The 25,556-nt window shown below is 40.0% G+C and overlaps 1 protein-coding gene across 1 annotated transcript in view; it reads right to left on the bottom strand.

Annotated features, from left to right (window-relative positions):
* Nucleotides 1–1,373: 1,373 nt before the first annotated feature.
* The window catches only part of si:dkey-16p21.7 (serine/threonine-protein kinase BRSK1), a 33,446-nt gene continuing 9,263 nt past the window's right edge, over nt 1,374–25,556 (bottom strand). The window contains exons 7-19 of the mRNA XM_036560795.1: nt 22,126–22,194; nt 21,703–21,849; nt 20,362–20,393; nt 19,889–20,053; nt 18,678–18,775; nt 13,892–14,042; nt 12,109–12,169; nt 9,184–9,796; nt 6,735–6,783; nt 6,515–6,638; nt 4,221–4,434; nt 3,976–4,065; nt 1,374–2,392 (exon numbers count right to left, since the gene is read on the bottom strand). Of these exons, the coding sequence (XP_036416688.1) occupies nt 2,184–2,392; nt 3,976–4,065; nt 4,221–4,434; nt 6,515–6,638; nt 6,735–6,783; nt 9,184–9,796; nt 12,109–12,169; nt 13,892–14,042; nt 18,678–18,775; nt 19,889–20,053; nt 20,362–20,393; nt 21,703–21,849; nt 22,126–22,194 (2,022 nt within the window). The 3' untranslated portion in view covers nt 1,374–2,183. The remainder of the gene's footprint in view (nt 2,393–3,975; nt 4,066–4,220; nt 4,435–6,514; nt 6,639–6,734; nt 6,784–9,183; nt 9,797–12,108; nt 12,170–13,891; nt 14,043–18,677; nt 18,776–19,888; nt 20,054–20,361; nt 20,394–21,702; nt 21,850–22,125; nt 22,195–25,556) is intronic.

Genomic DNA, 25,556 nt, shown 5'->3' with positions numbered 1-25,556 from the left:
TTAGGATCAGGTTTCCTTTCCAAACCTAATCTCAACCCTAATGAACTCAAAAACAAAATACGTCCCACAGATCCTCAATCTGCACTCAGCTGTGCACTTCACCGGTTCGCATGGGAGGGGGCAGGGCAGGGACCGGATGTTTCGGATACAATTCTCTTTTTTTTTTCTTAGGACAGTGCATTCCAGTTTTTAAAGTCCAGTTATCATTCATTTCATCTCATTTTATCTGTGTGAAGAAGAAGAGCGTTCTCACCGACAGCGGCCGTCCAATGAGACAGTCTCGTTTGTGAGTGTTTGTGTATATGTGTTTGTGAATACTGCTCGCGTTCGGTACATGAGACTAGCCTCACATACGCACGAGTCCGAAGCTTTGGGCTTATGTGGGTAACATTCTGAAAGACAGAGGGAGAAAACAGAGAGATGGAACGCCTCCCTCCTTCTCCTTCCCTCCATCCTGTTCTCCTCTACTTCTCTGAGGGTCTTTTCAGTTTTGAAACCGTTTTTAATTTCTTGGATTATCTTTGTAATCTTTTTTTTTCCCAGCAGGAACCTCCAAGGTGTTCAAAGTTCTTTTGTTGTTGTTGTTTCTTTTTCTTTGTTGTTTTTCTATCTTATGTAAAAGAAATGAATGTGAAATGAAAATGAAATGAGAAAACTCATATAAAACCAAACTGAAATGGCAGATTTTAGGGACTTTTTTTGCAGCATCGTTTTAATATATTTGGGAAAACGAAACAAAGGTGACAAATTTCTCCATCTCGTTTTTCATTCTGGTGGCTTTGTTGGTCCACAGCTGATGTGCCTGCCATTCTGAGCTGACCAATCTCCGCAACACCCAAATAAATAATATAAATAAATAAATAAACAATACATAAATAAATAAATAACTTAAAAAAATATATTTACTCAAATAAACATAGCTTTAAATCAAATAAATACTTTTAAAATAGCTTTTTTGACATTCACTTGCTTGTGTATGTTTTGTTTGACGGCAAACACGTCACCAAAAAGGGCTTTTTGACCTTTGTTGTCATCATACGGAGAAGAAGTGAAGTTGCTTGTCTTGTCCTTCTCTTCTTCGCCAGATTTGGACTTTTTGTTCTTCTCAGTTTTTGTCGTCGTTCCGAAGGTGTCTAAGGAGCTTTAAACACCACCTCATGAAAGTATGTCCAGCGCTTGGTGGCTACATTAGGGATTGAGACGCTCTCACGTTGGTAGATTTAACTGGAAACTCTCTACCTTCCGTGTCTTATACTGCCAGATATGATGCCTGATACAGTGGTGGATCTACTGAATGTGTTTAAAGGAGTAATGTCTTCAGTAAATCCACAACACGTGACAACAAGTAATCATTTCTCTACAAGAAGGCATTGCTTTACTACGGCGGGTTTATCACTGATATTTTCCTTGTGCTGATATGGATTCATCACACAGGACCAAACACTGGGTCAATAATCCGTTAATTAGTCCGTTATTTGATTCAAGCTGCCGCTTTGGGGTCAAAATTCTGGATGCCCATTCACCACTGATGTTCCACGTCTTGATCAACCTCTTTCTACTCCTTTCAATCTTTTGTCAATCTTCTTGTTTTTCATGATTCTGGTGATTTAGCTTCCAAATCATCTTCAAATTACAGTCCACCGCAGTGACACTTCTCATGGTGATGATGGTGATGATGATAGTGATGATGACATTGATGATGATGATGATAAAAAAGACACAATCATTTCTGTCCCACCTCCTGTATTTTTTCCTCTGCTGATTGTTAACTAGTTTGTGGGTGGTTATAGCTTACTATTGGCTCTAGATCACTTTCAGTCATCCAGCTGTGAGATGCTTGATATCTAACTGAAGTTTACATTGAGATGCTTTAAAGTCTGTATGTTTTATTCAGATTTGAGATCCGCTGTACTTTTGAGGCGCGAGTGACATCACATTCCAGCTGTTTGAGTGTTTTTCATGTATCCGGGTGCATCTCTGTGAGCAGGATCATCCATTTCTTTGCGGTTCCTCTCTCGGCTGTATTTGGGCTACAGGTTATTCTGGTAGCGATGAGCGTGTGTGAGCGGAGTGTGTCTGTGATTGAGGGATTGTGGGTAAAGAGGGGATTTTTCAGGGTCTGAGGTTAAAGGAGCGGGTCCCAGCCCACTCTGTAGGCTCTGCTCTGTTTCCGGAGAGTTCTTTCAGGGCTGAGACTGGGTTCCATTGGAGGAGAGGAGGCGGGTTTTGTCCTTGCCGGACCCCCTGCGCTGAAGGACACCTCCACTGCCCGCCATACTGGCTGCTTCTCCACGCTCCGCCCTCTCGCCGCGATCCCCACCCCCTTCTGAGCGGCGGGAGTTCTGCCGGGTGGGCGTGCTGGGGGGACGGGAGGAAAGACCATTCTTCTCATCTGTGAAAGAGAATTGTATTATTATATTAGTAGTGTGATATTATAATGGTAGTATTACATTATATACTTCTCTGATGCCCTAGCCAGTATGAAATTGAGTGATTATATTTATTATTAATAATAAGAAAATAATTATACAAACATATTTATAAAAACTACTATTTATAGAGTGCTGTGTAAAATTATTTGCCCCCACACGATTTCTTCTATTTTTGCTAATTTTTCACTAACCAACTAATTTTAATAAAAGATAAAGACAACACGAGTAAACACAAAACGCAGCTTCTGAATGTTCATTTCATTTACTGAGGATGAGGATTTATTCAAAAGCTATTTCACCCATGTGAAAAAATAATTACCCCCTTAAACGTAACAACTGGTTGTGCCAGCCTTGGCAGTAACAACTGCAATCAAACGTTTGCGATAACTTGCGATATGTCTTTTACATCACTGTGGAGGATTTCTGGCCCACTTTTCTTTGCAGAATTGTTTTAAGTCTGCTACATCTGAGGGTTTTTAAGGGAGAACTGCCCGTTTAAGGTCTTGCCCCAGCATCTCTAAAGTCAGGACTCTGACTCGGCCACTCCAAAACCTTAATTTTGTTTCTTTTGAGCCGTTCAGAGATGGACTTGCTTGTGTGCTTCGGATCGTTGTCCTGCTGCATAAACCAGCTGCACTTGAGCTTTAGGTCACAAACTGATGGGCGGACATTCTCCTTCAGGATGTTCTGATACAGAGCAGAATTTACGGTTTCATCAATTATGGCAAGTCATCCCTGGTGCTGCAGAAGCAAAGCAGCCCCAAAGACCATCACACTACCACTACCTCTGCTTCACTGCCTTGTTCTCGCTAACGTTGCTTCCCCTCTTCATTCACTTTCTAGCTTGCTCAACCACCACTGCTCTCTCTCTCTCTCTCTTTGTCAACTCTGAGTCGTGTGTTTAAACAGCAACTGACAAATCCTGCTCATGCTGCCTTTAAATATCCTAAAGCAACCCCCTATATCCCTATGACTGGCTGGTTCTCACTGTTCAGTAAAGAGTGGAGTGGATTATGGGCAGGCAGTGAAATTTGGGCACAACAATATAAAGAATGGCTCTCGAGCATGACTGGGCATCTTTCCTTCTAACCAAAGAGCCACTGAAAAGAACCAAAGAACCAGTTTGAGCCAGAGTCCGATCCTGAAAGTCAGGTCAGCGTGTTCTTGACACGGCTACAAAGCCGAACAAACTCTTCCCGCCTCCAGTAGCTGCTGTGCATCGTATGAGGGTGTGCCAAGCTTGCCGGTAGGCGGCCAGTAAGGATCATGTTAACATCACTTTGTAATAGAGAAAAGGACTGGAATTCCAGTGAAGCGTTTCGGGCAGCTGAGAAAAGTGGTTTCTGTGGGAGAGAGTTTGTCCCTCTGGCGTGTACTTTGAGCTTTGTAACTTTGCAGAGCATTTACATGCGCAAATAGCTCATAGCAAACCCTAAATGAAAATTAAAAACCAGAAAAGCATAACAGATCCCCTTTAAACTCCATGGGGCTGAATACATTAGCTAGCTTTTAGCAATCTCAGTGCAGTAGGAAAAGCTCCCACCTGCTAGTGCCTGGACAGAGGGCTGGTCATGAGTGCTGAGCAGCTGGGCCTGTATGGTCTCCACCACTCTCTTAAACCTGCGACTAGGACCTGAGATACAAACACATGCACCAAACACACATACAGGACATAAATAGAACTCTGTGTGCATATAGTTAACACCTTAGTGTACAGATACAGAATTATGTCACCAATGTGTGTTTAACTCTAATAACTCTTAGTAAAGGTTCTTAGTATTTTCGGACCTGATATGAGGGTGAAGGTGACGCTGTAAATGCCAGTTTCCTTCTTTCCCTCTCTCTCCCTTTCCCTCTCTCTCTCTCGTTCCCTCTCCCCCTCTGAAAAGGCGATGTCCACCTGGAATTTCACAGGTTTCTGGAAGACGGACGAACCTCCGGAAGATTTATACTCTGCCCGGAAACTGGTCTGAGAGACTACACTGTGGCTCAGGGAGGGAATCTGTAGAAGAGAAAAAGACTTTCAGAGAGGATTTCTGTTCCAGCTGTGAGCAACAAGAGAGAAGAGAAGAGAAGAGAAGAGAAGAGAAGAGAAGAGAAGAGAAGAGAAGAGAAGAGAAGCAGAAAACAGCAAAAGTGAATAGAACAGAACTGAAAAGAAGGTGGAAAGAAAAAAGAAACATGAAGAGAAGAAAAAGAAGACAAAAGAAGAGAAGAAAATAGATGATAACTAAAATGGACAGAATGAAGTAGAAGAGAATAAAATAGAACTGGAAAGAAAAGAAAACAAGAGAACAGTCTTAAAAGGGATTATAGAAGACACTGAGGAGAAGACAGAAAAAAGAAAAGATAGAAAAGTAGAAGAGAGAAAGTAAAACTGAAGAGAAGCAGTGAGAAGAATAGAAAACAAAAGAAAAAGAGATGAAAAACAGCAGAAGTGAACAGAGGATTAGAAGAAAAAATAAGAGAAGAAAATAGAAGACAAGAAAAGAGATGATAACTATACAGAAGAAAAAAGTAGAAGAGAATAACAGAAAGTAGAAGTGAAGAGTAGGAAGAGAAGAGAACTGAAGAGGAAGAAGAACTGAAGAGAAAAGAAAAGAAGAGAAGAGAGAAAAGAGAACTGAAAAGAGAGAAGAGAAGAGAAGAGAAGAGAAGAGAGAGGAGAACTGAAGAGAAGAGAAGAGAAAAAAGAGAAGAGAAGAGAAGAGAAGAGAGAAAAAAGAACTGAAGAGAAGAGAGGAGAGAAAAGAGAACTGAAGAGAAGAGAAAGGAGAACTGAAGAGAAGAGAAGAGAAAAGAAGAGAAGAGAAGAGAAAAGAGAACTGAAGAGAAGAGAAGAGAAGAGAAGAGAAGAGAAGAGAAGAGAGAAAAGAGAACTGAAGAGAAGAGAGAAGAGAAGAGAAGAGAAGAGAGAAAAGAGAACTGAAGAGAAGAGAAGAGAGGAGAGAAAAGAGAACTGAAGAGAAGAGAGGAGAACTGAAGAGAAGAGAAGAGAGGAGAGAAAAGAGAACTGAAGAGAAGAGAGAGGAGAACTGAAGAGAAGAGAAGAGAGGAGAGAAAAGAGAACTGAAGAGAAGAGAGGAGAACTGAAGAGAAGAGAAGAGAGGAGAGAAAAGAGAACTGAAGAGAAGAGAGGAGAGAAAAGAGAACTGAAGAGAAGAGAGAGGAGAACTGAAGAGAAGAGAAGAGAGGAGAGAAAAGAGAACTGAAGAGAGGAGAGAGAGGAGAGAAAAGAGAACTGAAGAGAAGAGAGAGGAGAACTGAAGAGAAGAGAAGAGAGGAGAGAAAAGAGAACTGAAGAGAAGAGAAGAGAGGAGAGAAAAGAGAACTGAAGAGAAGAGAGGAGAGAAAAGAGAACTGAAGAGAAGAGAGAGGAGAACTGAAGAGAAGAGAAGAGAGGAGAGAAAAGAGAACTGAAGAGAAGAGAGAGAGGAGAACTGAAGAGAAGAGAAGAGAGGAGAGAAAAGAGAACTGAAGAGAAGAGAGAAAAGAGAGAGGAGAACTAAAGAGAAGAGAAGAGAAGAGAAGAAAAGAGAAGAGAACTAAAGAGAAGAGAAGAGAACTAAAGAGAAGAGAAGAGAAGAGAACTAAAGAGAAGAGAAGAGAAGAAAAGAGAAGAGAAGAGAAGAGAACTGAAGAGAAGAGAAGAGAACTAAAGAGAAGAGAAGAGAAGAGAAGAGAAGAGAACTGAAGAGAAGAGAGAGGAGAACTGAAGAGAAGAAAAGAGAGGAGAGAAAAGAGAACTGAAGAGAAGAGAGAGGAGAAGAGAAGAGAAGAGAAGAGAGAAGAGAGGACTGAAGAGAAGAGAGAGGAGAACTGAAGAGAAGAGAAGAGAAGAGAACTAAAGAGAAGAGAAGAGAAGGGAACTAAAGAGAAGAGAAGAGAAGAGAAGAGAACTAAAGAGAAGAGAAGAGAAGAGAACTAAAGAGAAGAGAAGAGAACTGAAGAGAGAGAAGAGAACTAAAGAGAAGAGAACTGAAGAGAAGAGAAGAGAACTAAAGAGAAGAGAAGAGAACAGAAGAGAAGAGAAGAGAAGAGAAGAGAAGAGAAGAGAAGAGAAGAGAGGACGGGTTACTAACTGATAGAAAGGCGTGAACAATGTCGGCTTTGATGGAGCTGAGTGGTTTGTCTCTGATCACCACAAAAATCTGCTCCTCCTTCTCCAGACTGATGAAGTTCCCAAACCAGGACTTCTTAGCCAGCCTGCCGGAAACACAACACAGAGTTTTATCACGCTGACACTGATACACATCCCAATAGGATTAACCACACAACCATCCCATCACGCCTGTTACTCACTCTGGGCTTGACTCCGGAGTTAGCCTGGACATGTCTTCAGACGTAGGAACTAAAAATAACAAAAAGATGTGAAGCATTTCTGCTTAGAGCTTAGAAAACCTCAGGACAGTTTATTTTGCATGCATGATAGAGGCAAACCAGTCTACATCAGCAGAACAGAAATCTGATATATACTTTAAAGAGTCCTTTACAGACAGATTTAAGCAGGTTAGTTAGATAAAGACAAAATACAGAGACATAAAAGTGACAAACAGACAAAACCAGCTAATCAGCGCTGCTACTTCAGTTAACGTGACCTACGTTGCCAGCCACTATAGAACAGGTCCTTACAGATTTAATGCAGTGATAGTTGTCACAGTAGGGAAAACATTTCAGTAGTGACATTGGTTCTAAATGAGAATGTAGAGGACTTATTATTAATGTATTTATCTTTATTTCATGATAAAGACACCATTCGTTTAGTAGACCAGTTTTCATGTGAGAGCAGCGAGCTTGAAGGGCTATAAGCTTTTCTTTGAGAATTACCTGCATTCCTATGAATATAAGGATCTAAGTGACCCAAAGAAATCAGCTAATGCTTTTAAAGGTTACTAGAATATAGGCTCAGTCTCAAATGGCTTTCTATTTAATGCCTGATGTAGTCATAAAATAATGGCTTCTACACCCAAACAGCGCTTTATATATATGAAATAGAAAGCCTTTTATATTCAGTCATTAGCTGTATGACTCCCTGTCTAACATTTAGAGCAGTACTTTGAGCGCAGAAGCCAGATTTCTGTGACCAATTCAGTTGGTGTAGGGGATAGTGAGACCTTTGCCACTGCAGGTTGGCAGTAACGTTATAATTGTCAGTCGTAACTCAGTGAGCCAGACTCACAAAACTCGCTACGTCACACTAAATGTGCGCTAAATAAGAGCTATTCATAAAGTCACTGTAGCAGCAATTAGCACATCAGTGCGGTATTTTCACTGGTGTCCCAGTCAAGAGCCAGTCAAAATCCACCTGTGAATGAGGTCATACACACTAAAGACTCACGGCAAGTGAAGCTCTGTTTGGCCGAAAGTTCTGGCAAATAATAGTAAAATGGTTTGGTAAAAAAAAAAACTTAAGAAATGAAAGATTCTTTATCAGATAATGCTTTTCATACTATGATGTATAAAAAATCTTAAACTTTTAAGTAGAAATTATACTTTTACAATTAAAATTGAACCCTTGTGTGGTGTTCAGGTCTGTGGGATCTATTTATTGATTATATTTATCTATTTATCTATTTATAGCGATTTATTATTATTTCAACCTCAGATTTCTTGGCCTTTGCTCATTTTCTGTGAAGAACATATTAAATAACCCATTTTCAGTGTCTTCACTCTGTTCACCCCCCACACATTTATATTACACATGTGGTGTTGGGTGAACCCACAGGGAGTAAAAGTGTGGAGGTGCTGTGTCCTTCACTCTGTTCTCCTCCTACATGGCCGTGTGTGTGTGTGTGTGTGTGTGTGTGTGTGACTAGTAAAAATGTATTTCAATTTTTTTCATGATTAAATGGTTCTATATAGAACCAAAAAGGGTTCTGCTATTATTACAGGCTTGACACTGTAGCAATAGAATAACCCTTTTTGCTGCTATATAGAACCCTTTTCAAAAATGTTCTATATATAGAACCATCTACAACACATTTTCCATCAATCTAAAAAACACTTTCATCAAGAGTGAGAGCCTTAAAGACTTGGACCAACTGCCACCTCCACAGCTACTTTCCCCAGCCCACCATTCTCCAAAACAAGGACCCTTCTAATCTCCCTCTGTTTTAAACTGCTGTATATGCACTTTATTACACACACTGTAATGCACATAACCACTGTACATACCATGCCGTAATCTTTCTGCATAAGAACCTTTTCCACTTTACTGTAGTCAGTGCACATATGCATTTTAACTTACTGCAATATACATACTTTATGAATGTACTTATATTCATATTATCTTATATATATATATATATATGGGCGGAAGGCAGGAAACACCCTGGACAGGTCGCCAGTCCATCGCAGGGCAGACAGACACACATATATACCCACTCACACATTCAGGCTGAAATACTGCTTATAATTTCAGCCTGAGTAGGTGGGACTACACTGCTGTCAACAGTCAAGTGCATTGTTTTTTGTGACATCGCTACAACACTGAATTCAAATCAGGCTGTTTTTGCTGTTTAACTTCTAGTTGTGGACTGTATGGAATGAGGTGTGAATGGTACGTTTAGTGTTTACATACTACACCCTTTAATCAAACCCTTCTATTTCCAAAAATGTGTTTTTCTATGATATGGGCCCTTTAAGACGTATTATTCAGTAACTACTATGAATCTAGTATGTAAGTTATAGATTTATGAGTGAGAAAGTTGGAGGCGTTAAATGGTGATGTTTAAATAACACCGTATCTCACCCTGCAGCTTGCGGCGGTGGAAGCGAGGCGAACCCAGCAGGTTATTCTTGAACGAGTTGAGGCGTGTCCTCCAGTGGGCGGAGCTGCTGGCGGCCATTCCCCCGCCCCCTCCGCCTGGGCTGGAGGGCGGGGTCAGGGATAGGGAGCCGCCGCCCACTCCGCCGCCGCCCCCTTCGGCTCGGGAGGAGGAGGAGGAGGAGGAGGAAGAGGGCGGGGTGGGAGAGGGGTGCTGGGGGTGGTGCACGGGGGTCCCGAGGGGGGTGGGGAGCGGGGAGCCCTGCGGGGTGACCTGCGACACATGGGCAGAGTTAGGATAGACGGTCTTAGTGACGGACTTGAGGACGGAGGAGGGAGCGGGGAAGAAGAAGAAGCGAGGGATGGGGGACAGGAGCGGAGAGGGGGACGGGGAGGGGGAGGGGGGCGTCTGCAGGGGGAGGGACTTCATGGACTGCAGGTGGGGCCGATCGGACGCCGCCTTGGATGGCAGCGTCTGGGTTTTTTGGTCGGGCACCCGAGGGGCCGCCCGGGGTGTGGTGGTGGCGCTTCCCGGTTTGGGGTCTTTGGACTGGGTGTTGGAAGTGACCTCTGATTGGCTGAACGTGAAAACGGGACTCTGACGAGGCGGGAGAGAAAGGACAGAGAGATGGAGGAGGACAGAAGAAGGATGGAGAGATGGAAAGAGAAAGCAATGGTGATGAGAGTTAATGAAAAGCTATGGTTCGTGATTAGCAAGAACAGAGTTAAACTGAGCATGGAACTGACGTCAGGAAAAATGGAACACGTTTCGACCACACCAAGAACAGATACGTCTCTGACCTCTAGGGGGACGTTGTTAAAGCAATGGTTTGGCAAAAAAAAAATTTACTTGCACCCCTTTCCCCTCTCCAAAAAATTAGTGCTGCAGCCAAGACAAAGTCTGCTTCTTTAGTTTTGCTTTTTGGTTAGACTCTCAAAAATAAAGGTAATAAACTGTCATTGGGGCAGGACCCCTCTTGTCACTGGGGTGGTACCCTCAAGGGCGTAATTGTACCATAATCCACTGAAATTATATTTTCTAAGCTGTACTGACTCCACACACCCCGTCTCGACTCCAGGCTTTTATTTTACTGTTCTGTTTTAAAACATTTGATTATGAAAAGGTACAAATACGAACTTTTCACCTGGAAAAACTTATTTAAGGTTCATAATTGGACCTTAAAACCACTGTTGTACCTTTGAGGTAACATTTACATTGTTTGTTTTTATGAGTGAAAAATGTACCTACACAGAACCTTTATTTCTAACATTGAGTTTACATGCACTTAATAATCCGATAACTGCAGAAAATCAGATTTTGTCAGTAATCTGATCAGTGCCTTTACATGCACTTAAGTAATTAGATAATGGGGGAACTCTGGGTTTACGAGTCAGACAATAATCAGATTTCTGCTTTGCGACCAGCCAATAAACTCACAGAAGAAGACGTGACCTAAAGTAAAACTCAAACTTCTTGCCGCGGCGGCTTTTTCAAAAACACTGCGTCACTTTAGCTGAAAATATTAACATACATCATCTAGAAGATGAAGAATATTTGAATCCTACATTTCGTCAAGCATGTACTTGATTTCAGTGTCGCTCTAAAAGTGTTTCGTAAATGTGAGAAATCTGAAAGAAATCAGAGTAAGAGTTTACATGTACTGAGAAATCTGACTACTGAGCTAAATTCCAGCTCTCTTTATCAGATTTCTGAATCGTATTTCTAGACCGTACTCTGATCTAAAAAATTGGAGTGTGCTGATTACATGACCGTTTGAATAATCAGATAACTGCAGAAATCAGATTATGATTGGATTGATCGGATTATTGAGTGCATGTAAATGCACTCAGTGTATAAATACGTTGTCTGATGCCTCAGACTTTGATTTACGATAGTTCTAACCTAACTTTTTGGCTGGAAACACAATTTTAAAAAAAATGTAGTGGAGGAATACATGCAGGGCTTTGTGAGGCAACATATTCCGTATTACTTTAGATTTGCCACTATTTTACCATCATTAAAATTATACATAAAAGGTCAAAAGACGTGTGAATTTTTCAATTATCATTTGGTTCATTTTAAATAAAATAGCTATATCTGTGTAGACATTGGGACCCCAGTCTATCACCACCACTGTGAAGAGAAATTCCTGTCGACAAGTTTTTCTACAATTAATCATTTCACATCAAAACAGAGTTACTTTGTTTACATCCCAACCACTAAATTATGCAGAAATTTTGAAAAATTGATGGAACTATTATTTAATTCACCCCAAATAGACTTGCTTATGTGGTTTCTGATACTGTATGACTGTTTTCAACATGTTTGCTGCTACAGTCAGCCAACATACTTTTCCATTTTTATAATAACATGCTGTACATTCGGACACGCAGTTTGTAGGATGCTAACTGTTGGTTATAAGCTTTCGTTACTTGTTAGCAACATTAGACTCGTAGCTCCAGTACAAAACTAAAGAAGCAAACTTCCGACCCCGGACAGGTCCCAGCTAAAAGACTACTTTCGGCATGAGGGGTAAAACTGTGTAAATCCTATTGTTCTCCGAACCATCCCTTTAAACTGTTATTGTGTTAGCTGTGAGTTAATAAATAAACTGTGCTGCACTATAAAGAGGGTTAGATTCAAGACAGAAAATGTTGTATCTCAGCAGGTCTGTGGCATGAGTCATGACTCCAAATGGGACAGTGTGAGGTAGATGGAGACTAATAAAACACAACAACTACACCCAATGCAGCTTTACTGCCCTTTGTATTGTATATAGACCCAACAAAAACAGTGGAAAAGGGCAAAAATGAAGGTAATCGGTGTAAAGATCTAAATCAAAGGCATTTCAGTGAAGCTAAATGACAGACTGGGTGTGGATGACTCCTCTGCGGAGGACAGTTACTTACTCTGGGGCTACTGAGGGGGCTGGAGGAGAGACCTGTCGAAGCTCCACTGACTGAACGAGATCTGTCAAAACACAGAGAAACAGCACAGTCAGACAGGATCTTCTCAATGACCCATGTGTTTCAGTGTTAGTGGTATATGACATGTTATATAACAAAGTGAGAGATGAGGTAAACTGCTGCATATTCTGTATAATGACCTTGCAGTACACAAGCTAACTGGCACATCAGGCCTGGACATCACTTCACATGGATTTCACAGTGTGTTGCCTATTCAGCATCAGAAGTGACTTAAATGACTTACATACAACAGTTAGTTCAGATCTAGGCAAAATCAGATTAGTTGAGAAGCGTTCAAGCAACATATGTATTATTTTACTTAGACAGTCCCTTAAAGGGGAATTCCACCTAATTTTTTAATGCATAATTCAGTGGTTGAGATGTAAACAAGGTCGTTCACAGTATTTGTTGTGAATTGGTTCATTGTAGAGACTCTGATCTCTTTACAGTGGTGTTGGGAACCAGGGGTCACAATGTCTACAACACAAATACAGCCATTTATTTACCATTCAAAACAACCACTGAACCTTTACGTGCCTTCAGAGTTTTGTATGTTGATGATGGTAAAAAAGTAATAAAGCTGAAAAAATAAGTTTTCTTTGGGGAGTATTTTGACTAAGAAAACACTTTATGTATGTATGTATTTATTACATGAAATGGTTATGAATACAATGCGATGTGATGACTAAAACAGCAGTTTTGTGATAACATTTTGGTCATCATAAAACTGCTGTCTTAGTCATCACGCATTGTATTCATAACCATTTCATGTAATAACTGTCTGCGAAGGCGCTTTTAGAAGCATTAAACTCTTCAGACGTCTGGTTCCTATCACCACTGTGAACAATTATGATTCAGCAAGTTTCTCTAGAACAGAGCATTTCACACCAAATCACTCTGAATGACTCTGATGAACCGTTTAATTATGCAGTAAATTTGAAAAATCAGTGGAGTTCCCCTTTAATCACTGAAGTGTCTGTGATTGCAGTTGGTTGTCTGTTTTTCAGGAGTGAGAAAATGTAGGTTTGATCATTTTTGAATATTTATTTCATGCAAAATCGAGGAGAAAAAGTCGAATATCCAGCAAATGTTTCATGTTAACCAACTTTATCATGCAATTCAGAGTCTAAATCTGGATTGTGGTCTGCAAGTTGATGACCTTTGCTCTATAGCACTTAAGTCATTTGGTCAGATTGGTCATCCTGTGGCATGAATGCACTGTTCAAATGGATTGATTTTCATCACCTCATCATAACACCAAAATGCTACCGTACAATATTACAATATTACAAATTACTAATCCCTGATATTGTCGTGATTAATGAAACTTGATTAATGAAAAAGTGTTACAACTGTGGAAACTGTGCTCTTTTGATGCATAAATAGATCATCGTACACTAAACATTTAAATATTAACATCTACCTGAAGCTCTGAAAGTATAAGGGTACAAGTGCAAAGTAATAGCTTTGATTTTTGGAAGTTTTGGGCACAAACATAGAACCTGTGTATGTGGTTTACAGATAGCTGGACTTGGGAAAAGAAAGGCCAAACAATTAGCCAAGCGCTGTAGAGTCTCAGCTCGTAAAAGCAGCCTGAATACGTGAAGAAGACATTATTACAAGCATCTTTAAGATGTGTCCATTGTTAGTACAGACTAGGATTGCATAAAGACTCCAAACAAATGTTTTCTATAATCACTAAACTAAATGAAGTATTTAAATGTACCTCTGGCTGTGAGCAGAGGTGTCCAGCGCTCTGCGGGGTGGTGTAGGTGAACCCTGGTCCGTCACACTCAGCACCTCCAGACTCTTTCTCTCTGGACGGCAGCGGCCATGACGGGTCAGCATCGGAGAGTCTACGCGCTTACGGGGAGGATCTAAACACACGTTAAATATATATACAGATCATTCTACTTCATTTGTTCAAAGTCAGAGTTGAAGGACATTTTGGACTTTTGACTAACTTGGAATTAAGACTAAAATCCTTTGATTCGAGTGACCCTGTACCTTAATTATGATTCATTTTTTGTTTAAAATAAATGATTGAACTTTCCATTTTGTCACCACCAAAACGACCATAACGCTTCCAAAGCCTTAACAAATATTTCAGTAGTGACAATTTAGCTTATTTTAAACAGGACTCAAAAACGCAGCCAGTACAGGATTAGCAAACGCAGCTCAGTTTTACGCTGTCAAATCATATTATTTTCATTAAAAAACAAAAAAATAACATAAAAATTGTGCCAATTCTTAATGTTCCACACATTCTTTCACTCTTTCAGACTTTGGGACACTTTTTCTTTGAAACAATGGGATCTAACTGCTCATACCTAATTGTTCTTTAAGTATTTTTTTACTCTGGGACTGCAGTTTGAACTTATTTGGTAGAGTAGTCCATACATCAAATATATCAAAATATATCACTGCTGTCGGAACAAAACCTTGTATCTCCATTTTTGAAGTTTTTCAGTTATTGTCATAATTTGAAAATACCTCTTGCCCTTTACATTGTGAGTCAATTTCATGATGAATGGACCAAAAGAAACGGCCCAAAATGACTTGGAAAAACGTCCTGTTCCATTAATTTACATTAAAAGTAAAGTAGGTTTTTGCCTTCTCCTGTAAAGTTACCATTTTGGAGATACAAGGTTTTCTTCTGACAACAGCGATATGCTAATTTATTAAAAATCATTGAAATCATGACCGTACTTGATCTAACATCCCAGGCTTATTACATATAAAGGCCTTTTATTCGGTAACTACAGGGACTTCAGTGCTCGCTGGTTAAGCTATTCTTAGGTTATAAAAGTGTGTGGCCTGTTAAGGCGTTAAATTTACGCAAAGCACTTTAAATTGCTCTTCTGCATGAGATGTGCTCTATAAATAAACTTGCCTTACTGATTTACATCCCTGATCACAGTACATCACACATGTAAACCTGCTGGCCCCGCTGGAGCCTGAAGGCATGAAAACACGCCTTTCTCCCAGTGATAAACACCATCTGATCACACTTGTTTGTTTTCCCCTCGTGGCTCATGACTTTATCTAGACGTTAAACCAGCTGTTCTGCATGTTTGGAGCACATGTGGGCGATAGCTCTTGAAGGCGGACATGCACTGTGAATGTTCACTTGCAAAACAGGCCATCGCTTCGGGGGGGGGGCGTTCTGGACGTTATCAGATCAGATTGTGGCTTCTGAACCGCACTGAACCCTGAAATTTTAATGCCTATTTATTACAACCAATTCAGAAGATAAAACTGAATCAGATAACATTGTAAAATTCCAGCCTCAGGTAATTAAAAGCGAAAATCTAATCCAAGCACTGTTGGCGAAAGAGTAAGACCACGTCACCACCAGGAGCTCAGACTGCTGTTTATGGCTTGGCAGCATTTCCTTATTTCCTAGCTTTGTGGTGCATAAAAGAGCTGAGTTAGGGTGAAGCACCGGTCAGACCTGTCACACTGGTCACACCCCTGAGTCACAGTAGTAAAACTCTTTGTTGTTTCCCTGTTTTCATAATTATAGGCATCGCAGATGATTACGCAGCAACTTTATTTATGTCTTTTATTGGTCTGTTATTGCTTTGTTCCCTCTTTGCATCCAGCAATGTCAAAGTCCACAGTCATACAGTGCTAATTTGAATAATGAGTTAAAGTGGAATTAAATTGATTTTCCAAATTTTCTGCATAACTAAATGGTTAAGAGGTAAAAAAAAGTCATTCAGAGTGGTTTGGTGTGAAATGCTCTGTTCTAGATATACTTGAAGAGTCAGAATTATTCACAGTAGTGGTGATGGGCAAGGTGTGAAATACAGGGCTCCCGAATAACCTCTTGGACCCCCTGAATGTCTCAAAACCAAAATTCTGGAGGGTCCCTGAAAATAACTTCATTAGGACGTTATGCTGTCAATAAGGGAAAAAATAGACACTCAAATACAGATTCAGTGAAGCTCATTGTTTATCTGCTTCATCCACAATCAGCTTCTGTCTTTGTTATTCTTAACCAACTAGAGCTGCAGCACTGCTCTGCCTCATGGTGGCGCTGTAGCAGACTGGTTCACCCAGTCAGTCTTTCACAGCCTAGCAACAGTAATTATGCCTGGGATTCCTCTGAAAAACGTTGCAATGTGCTGTAGCATACCTGTAAATCTGAAAACTTGCCCAGTTTTCCCAAGAGACTGGTGTAAAGAGGGAACTCTCATTCATTTCTCAAACTGAAGACAGAAGAGGAGCTGTGTGAGATCTCAGTTAATAAGAGGAAGAGCGCATTAGCAAACTAGAAAAGAGCTTTTCCAGAAGAAACATCAGCACTGCTGTGGTGAGTGAGCAGTCAGCCAACAATGGAGTGTCCTGCCAACATGGGACCCCCTGAATACCAGTGGGGTATTTTGAACACTGGTGATAGGAACCAGACATCTGAATTGAGTTTAATGCCTCTAAAAGCTCCCTCACAGAGAGTTATTACATGAAACAGTTGTGAATAAGCGGTCTGACGTCTGACACACTGTTTTATGATATTTTTGAGGTTAGATTTTAGCCCAATGCATTTGATTTGTTTAACAAATGCAAGCTGTATTAATTTGGATATTTCAGATTGACCTATTTAACCATCATCATCATTACATATGAACACTCAGAAGACACGTGTAGGTTCACTGGTGGTTTTGGATAGTAAATAAATGGCTGTATTTGTGTTGTAGACATTGAGACCCCTGGTTCCCATCACCACCACTGTAATCATCGGTTTCACATCAAACCACTCTGAATGACTTTGTTTACATCTCAACCACTGCAGAAATTTGGAAAAATTGGTGGAATTTCCCTTTAACATAATGTAACACATGTTGTTCTTTTTTGATGTTCAACAGACGTTTTACAGTTAAAATAATACACGTTTTTAAAGTGTGTAATCAGTATCTGACATTTTAAATAAGCTTTAGGGATGTTTTTGTTTGGAAGAATATAAGACACTAACATCTGTCACACATGAAACCCCTTTTAAAGTACTTGTTTACCTCCTTTCTGACAAAATGTCTGAAATTTGCTTCTTTAATTTTACACCAGAGCTACGAGGCTAATGTAGCTAACAATCAATGAAAGTCTACAGCAATTGGACATAAAATGGCTAACTTTAAGATGACTACTGCTACTGTTCTTAGCTATGTGATGTACTTTTGTCCATTTTTATAGTTAACAGTGGGACATACAGAAACCACTTAATCAAGTCTAAAAGAGGGATACCAAACAACTCCACAGAGCTTTAGACAAGTGTGTGATAATTTAGGCACATAATTAGCACCACGCTAATTTAAATACATGAGTTTTCTACGTGTTAGCAACATTAGCCTTGCAGCTCTAGTGCAAAACTGAAGAAGTCAAGTCAAGTCAAGTCAAGTCAAGTCAGCTTTATTGTCAATACTACAATATGTACAGGACATACAGAGTATTGAAATTGCGTTACTCTCAGAAGCAAATATGTCTTGGCTGATCAGCTACATTGGAGGTAAAAGGGAATTCGATTTTTCCCTGATCTTTAAACAACTTTAGTAATATCTGTATATCCTCCATTGAATATACACTCACTGACCGCCTCATTAAGTACACCCACTTTGTATCTTCACTTATTGTCCATCATATTAGATTAACTTACCATATAGGAGCACTTTGTAGTTCTACAACTACAGACTGTAGTCCATCTATTCTCTGCATTAATTTACCCTGTTCTTCAAAGGTCAGGACCCCCACAGGCCCACCACAGAGCAGGTATTATGAATGTGGTGGATCATTCTCAGCACTGACCTGATACAAAGCAACAACTCAGCGTCACTGCTGAGCTGAGAATAGTTCCCCAATCAAAAAATTTCCAGCCAACATCGTCCTGTGGCTAGAAACTGACCAATAATGAAGGACTAGAGGATGACCAATACAAACTGTGCGGCAACAGATGAGCTACTGTCTCTGACTTCACATCTACAAGGTGGGCCAACGAGGTAGGAGTGTCTAATAGAGTGGACAGTCAGTGGACACAGTGTTTAAAAACTCCAGCAGCACTGCTGTGTCTGATCCACTCAGACCAGCACAACGCACACTAACACACCACCACCACGTCAGTGTTACTGCAGTGCTGAGAATGATCCACCACCCAAATGTGGTGGTCCTGCGGGGGGTCCTGACCATTGAAGAACAGGGTGAAAGCGGGCTAACAGAGTATACATAGAAATAGATGGACTACAGTCTGTAATTGTAGAACTACAAAGTGCTACTATATATTTGGACCTAATAAAATGGACAAAGAGTGTAAATACAAAGAGGAGTACCTCATGAAGTGGACAGAGAGTGTATGTGCTATTTGTATAATAAAGAGAACGAATTTGTCCTTTTTAAAGTGTGCTGGATTCATTCAGTTCATTCATTTGAACCATTTTGCCCTTTTGAATTCTCACCTCGTTTTGCCCTTTGCAGCTGTTATTTGCTAGAAAAAAGTCGGGCTACTGCAACGTCATCTTTCTCACCGATATCATTTCGAGGAGGTAGATCCTCGTCCTCATAGCTGGGGTAGCGCTCCTTCCTGTCCAGCAGCAAATAATAAATCATTTTCTCCTGGTTTTCTCTGAGAGAGAGAGAGAGAGAGAGAGACAGACAGAGAGGGTAAAGGAAGGAGTGAGGGGAGAAAGCATCAAAGAGAAGCTGAATGCTACAAATAAGGAAATAAGTAGAAACCAACAGTACAAACACCAACCATAGAAAATATATGTTCAGAACTCAATACTACAGCATTTCGTTTCATAACTGCCCATTTACTCTTTAACCCCTTAAACTGTAAGGCTCTGTATGTGGGTCCGCAATTCACCCTCCTCACTCTCGTAACCACAGAACTGCCACTGTATTTTCATAGCAGTTACTGAACAACTTCAAGAAGTTACAGAATGTTTTATAGTGGTTACCAAAACATTTAGAGTAGTCACTGAATAACTTGTAGAAACTACTGAACAACTTATAGTGCTTAATGAATCCTTTCACAGTTATTGATTCATTCATAGTAGTTACTGAATCGTTTACAATAGCTACTGAATTATTTATAATAGTTACTGAATAACTTATAGTAGTTAATCATTTACAGTAACTACTGAATCATGTTACTGAATAACATACAGTAACTACTGAGTCATTATAGTAGTTAATGAATAACATACAGTTGTTACTGAATCATTTACAGTAACTACTGAATCATTTACAGCAGTTACTGAATAACTTACAGTAGCTAATGAATTATTTACAATAACTACTGAATCATTTACATTAACTACTGAATCATTTATAGTAGTTACTGAAAACTGTATGGTAGCTAATGAATTATTTATAGTGTTTACTGAATAACATACAGTAGCTACTGAATCATTTATAGTAGTTACTGAATAATGTACAGTAGCTACTGAATGATTTACAGTAACTACTGAATCATTTATTGTAGCTAATGAATGATTTACAGTAACTACTGAATCATTTATTGTAGCTACTGAATAACGTACAGTAACTACTAAATCATTTATAGCAGTAACTGAATAATGTCCAGTAGCTCCTGAATAACTGATGCTAGTTGTTCAATAATAAGTCTTAAGATTAGTAACTTGACAATAAATCGAGGGTTTGGATAATAAATTTAGGGTCTGAGTAAACTTTACCAATGCCTCGTTAGCTGGTTAACATGCACAAATGGACTCACTCTTCGCACTGGAGGTCTCGCGTGAGTTTGACACGGTCTCTGAAGCAGCCCAGAGAGTACATACTGTCCAGCACGTCAGGGTCCAGCTCTGTCAGAGACAGAATCCGCTTCACACAGACACGTCGCGGAGGGGGCTGCTCCGGACATGGTTCGTTCCGGCCTCCCCTAGAGGAGAGAGAGAGAGAGAGACTATTGATTAAAACACCCTTACTGGCACCATAACTATCACAACCTTAATCCATTCTTTTAAAATGAATACCTGTGCCTCGAAAGGCCATTTTATAATATATACTCAACAAATAAAATGTTTGAAATATTCATTATCCTTTATATTATACATTTAACACTATTATCAAGTTGTATAACTTTATATTTGTAGACAGTTGACAATTTGTAACTGTTGTAAAGCACTCAGTGGTGATGGAGAATAAAGGAGTAAATGATGGAGGGACAGAGGTGCAATAGGTACTCACTGATACCACGGGTGTTTCTGTATTGCTTCCAGCTGTAAACACACAAACACACACTCATCACCACAAACATACTGTACAACACAGTCAAATGTGCGTGCATGGATACGTGTATTATGTTTTGCTGTAACTGTGGGGAGCAAATGTCCTCATGATAAAAGGAATGAGTAATTTTGTTGAGAAGATAAATGAGCTGAAATATTTTTCGTTTCTGATATAGTACAGGAACATGTGATGCTCTAAAGCTTTAATTGGGCCTGAATTTTTTTATTCTCTGAATCCAACTGTAACCTCACGAATAATTTTGTCTAAATCCGACTGTAGCCCAACACAATTTGGAGCCCAACAGTGCTCTGACAAATCTCTGTGTGAATCCAGCTGCAGCCTGATAAAATTCTGTCTCAATCTGATAGTAGCCCAACAAACTTCTTTCTGAACGTCACTGTAGCCCAACAAAATTTTGTCTGAAACCAACTTTAACCCAACAAAATTCAGTTTAAATCTGACTGAAGCTTGTCACAATTCTACATGTACCTGACTGTAGCCATCACAATTCTGCTCGACTCCAACTGTAGCCTGATAAAATTCTGCCCAAATCCGTCAGTAGCCCCACAGAATTCTGTATAAATTTGACTGTAGCCAAAAAAATTGCCTGAATTTAAAAGTAGCCCAACAAAATTTCTGTCTGAATCGGACTGTACCCAAACAATATTCTGTCCCATCAAAATTCTGTGTGAACGTCACTGTAGCCATCAAAATTCTGTGTGAACGTCACTGTAGCCATCAAAATTCGGTGTGAACGTCACTGTAGCCATCAAAATTCAGTTTAAATCCTTCTACACTCCCACAAAATTGTCTAAATTTGGCTGTAACCTAACAAAAATATGTATGAATTTGACTGTAGCCCAATAAAATTCTGTCTAAATTCGACTGTAGCCTGACAAAACTCTGTTTGAATCCAACTGTAGTCTGACAAAATTCTGTCCTAATTCAACTGTAGCCCAACAATTTTTTTTGGAGCCTGACAAAATTCTGTCTGACTTTGACTCTAGACATGCAAAAATTCTGTCTAAATTTGACTGTAGCCAGACAAAATTCTGAATCTGACTGTAGCCCAAATTTTTTTTTTCAATCTTTTGCCTGACGAAATTTTGTCCAAAGCCAATTGTTGTCTGACAAAATTATATACCCCGCAACCCAACAAAATTCTGTCTGAATTTAACAAAATTCTGTCTAAATCTGATTGTACATAGAAAGCTCTGTCCACTCACAGAGAGTACTTCTGTGTGTGTGTGTGTGTGTGTGTGTGTGTGTGTGTGCGCGTGAGAGAGAGAGAGATCATACCGTGAGGCGTTTCTCTGGGTTGACCTCGATCATGCCGCGGAGCAGAGCCTGACAGTCTGGGGGGATGAAGTGAGGCATGTGGAAAACTCCACTCTTCACCTTCTCCAGGAGCTGCCGCAGATTATCGTGGTCAAAGGGCAGGGCACCCTGCAGGTCAGAGATTTAAACACTATTATACTATTATACATGCAGTAAACATAGAGCTTAATTTTATTCCCTTCACGGAGCAAATATTCAGTATCACCATGATGGCATTTCAAATAAAACAATAATGGAAACATTAGTCAACAGTGATACAGCTTGACCTCTAAGGGTTAAACCTCAATGGCAGTTATTTGCTCCAACATGTGAATTACATTTGAACAAACAGCAAAGAGAAACAGAGCAGTCTGAGGGAAAATTCAGAAAAAGAGAGTTTCTCACCACGAGCAGAGCAAAGAGTATAACTCCACAGCTCCATACGTCCGCCCTGCGGCCGTCATACTTCTCCCCCTAAAAACAACACAGCTTCATTACATACAATATCCCTCAATCTCTCTCAGACATATGAATATAAAATCAAGCCAAATATACCTGTAAGCTCCAGTGTTGGGGTAACACAGTACACACCAATGTAATAACACATTATAGTTTAAATTCTTGCAATTTCATTACGTTCATTACGTGGTCAAGTATCTGAGTCCATCTCCATCACATAACAGAACTGTGGGAGTGGAAGGAGTTCTCTTTAGCTTTCATGGTCACGTCACATAACAAGCACTCGTCCACTTGGCCTCATCATTTCCCCTCGGGGGATTCCCGGCGCCATCTTAAGGGCTGTTCCATTACATTCTTAGCTCGAGGGAAGGGTGTTAGATGAGCCCTTTGGAGGGGTGAGGGAACGAGTGAACACTTCAACAGCAGAACTTGCCCAGAAATCATTACGCTCTCCTTTCAAACCCAAAAATAATGGTGGACTTAGAAGCTACAGCAGTAAACTACTTTAAAATGCCTAAAACTACAGCATTCGATTGGCTGGGCTTTACGTTACAAACTACTCTATCTGTTATACATGAGTGCTGATACAGCTTCATCAGCTTACTCTGCTAGCGGGCTAGTTAGCATGCTAAAGGCTACGTGGCTAACAAGAACCAAAGGAAAGGCACTACACCATGACTATTATCCACGTTTCTATCCAGACGAAGCAATAACTCACACGTTAATTTGTATGTTATGCTCAAACGTCTGAAAAATGGTTTAGCATTGCAACGTTTGTATAACTAGCCGATTAGCCTCGAAGCTAACCTTCTGAGGGCCAGTGTGTTAATCCGCTCCTCACCGTCCCCTGCTTTCCTTCTGCTGCGAGTGGCCACTCATCTAACGTATGTGTGACACACATCTAAGTAGTGCAGGGGTCAGCAACATGCAGCTCTTTACTGCCCTGTTGTGGCTCCACAGCTGAATCAGATTTGTAGGTAAAAATAAAAGAATCCTCCTTTACAGTAAAATAAAGCTCTGCTGATAATAAATGGTAGAAAACGGTGGAGTTAATGTAGAACTGCTAATTCACCCTTTAACTCTGAAGGCTGCCGTGCAGACTGCTGCTCACACAGCAATGCAGACAACAGCCTCGCCTAGCTAGTAGCTAACGAAAAGGCAAAGAGAGAGATTTAAGACGAACATCGATAATTTAGAGACAGATGGACTTATTTGCATTTATAATCACTCCAGCTGGTTTCCTGATACGTTTAATCTCCAACGAGAAACTGTCAAACACTAAAAAGTCGCGAAGCTGTTTCTCATTCGCCAGTTTCTTGGTCTAATTTTCCCTGTTCCACTTTAAACGGTCCAGAAGTTACATTCTGGCACCTCAGGCACCATTTAAGGTGGAACGAGAAAATTCGAACATAAAGCTGGTGAATGAGAAGCGACTTCAGCTCTATATAAAAAAAAAAAAACATTAAGAGACATTTAACAAGAAACTGTTCTACTTTTGTGTTAAAGTTTCCTGCCGGAGATGTGAGAAAAGCAGCTATAGCTGAGCTCAAGCTTAAAGCAGAGCGAAGTAAGTCTGTGTTTTCATTTATATTATATTTTTCAGCCTGTACAAATACATCAGCACATACTACATATTTACAGCCAAGATGGTAAAATGGACATAAATTGTTGTGGCTCACAAAGTGGTGTGATTTTTGTTGAAAGGACAAAATGGCTCTTCTTAACATTTGGGCTGCCGACTCCTGAAGTAGTGAGTCAAAGCGATATTCAGCACAGGTACTCAGGTACAGTACGGCTCACTCAGCAGTACAAAATAGAGAATAACATTAATTACGTTTGACGTATTTAAATCATAAATTTCGTCTATATGTATTCTCCACGCCAGTCCTTGTACGTCATTTGCATGTGTGCACTGCCTGTGTCAGCTGACTGTGTGAGCATGACTGCGAGTGTGAGCAGCGCAGCAGGGAGGCACCACAATCTTGGCAAACAATCTGTCGAAGCACCTAATCATAATTTAACACTGGTATATAAAGATCTCTGTGCTGAAGAAGAAAGAGACCCAGCCTCAGCTAAACAGGACTAATTTCTCTGTAAGGCTGGCTTCACACAATAAAACTCTAACCCAACTAGTTCCATGTTTTGAGTTGCCTGCAACATATTTTCCATGCAACTTGACAGATACACAAAGCAACTCAAAAACAACCAGTTGCATGCAACACATTTAATTACTCCTCTAGTTAGCCAAATCAGCTCATTTTTCATGCACTGCATTTACATACATTTAGCATTTTTATCATCTTCGTTTTTATCCTGTTCTTTCCAGCTGTCATTGCAAAGGTTTTCTCCATATCGATATATGTCTTTAATCTATCTATTTATCTAGTGTTCTTTACTGTATGATACAATATACTTTGTTCAGTTGTTTGTGTTAAACCTTTGAAAATGAATGTTTTAGTAGCCGTTACGTTTACAGCCTACTTGATATCTCTTGCATCCTGTTCTAGAAGCTTTTCAAGATTAGAAATTTTTCAAGAATAGCAACTGAGCCTTTTCTGTAACAATTTTCGTTTAGATCCCAAAAGAATTTGAGCTTGGTATAGAACTGGGGACATCAAAAGAGAGGAAAATGGATCTAGCTATGTAGAACATGTTAAGAACAGGCTAAAGAAGAATAAACTGTAGCACAAGCAGTCATTTAAACAGCTGTTAGCATCAGATGGTTAGTTAACCCAGATTACACAAACATTAGAAACTCACGTTTGTTGTAATGACTCAGATCATTTACAAAATGAAAAACTACCAACTGTGAGTCAGTCGTGGGGGCGGTCTCCTTTTCAACAGTCCAATAAACAATGTTCTGTTTTACTTTTTGTTCAGTGACTTGACAGTGACAGTGAAATTAATGGTTTGAAAGTGTGTCGACGTGATCACGTGATGCGTAATGGCCATTTCGATTTGCTCTTTCATGAAACTTGTTTCACAAACTTGCAACTGACGCTTGCAACTGTGGCGGATGAGTTTCAAGTGATTTGCAGGAGGCTTCACATTATGCAACTGACGTGCAATCCAGTTTCATGAAGGTTTCACTGTGTAAAGCCAGCCTCATCTTTAGCCGTTCATCATTTTTAAGGCAGGGACACAGCGACAGGTCTGTAAAACTATGCTTATGCTGATGCCCTATTTATTTCTAAAGTACTGAAAGAACTGTTGGACTTTTCCATGTACAGCTGGTACAGATGTGTTTGGGCTTTAGAGAGTAATTCAGAAGTAAAGTAATGAGTAGAGAGATTATTTTTGTAGGATGTAATAACTAAAGTAAGAGTAGTAATTAGTTATTTGCTATCAAGTACCTTTTTTAAACAACTACCCCAACA

This window comes from Colossoma macropomum, unplaced genomic scaffold (genome assembly GCF_904425465.1).
Source record: "Colossoma macropomum unplaced genomic scaffold, Colossoma_macropomum, whole genome shotgun sequence".
In the NCBI taxonomy this organism is placed as follows: Eukaryota; Metazoa; Chordata; class Actinopteri; order Characiformes; family Serrasalmidae; genus Colossoma; species Colossoma macropomum.
This window is presented reverse-complemented; position numbering and strand designations above follow the sequence as displayed.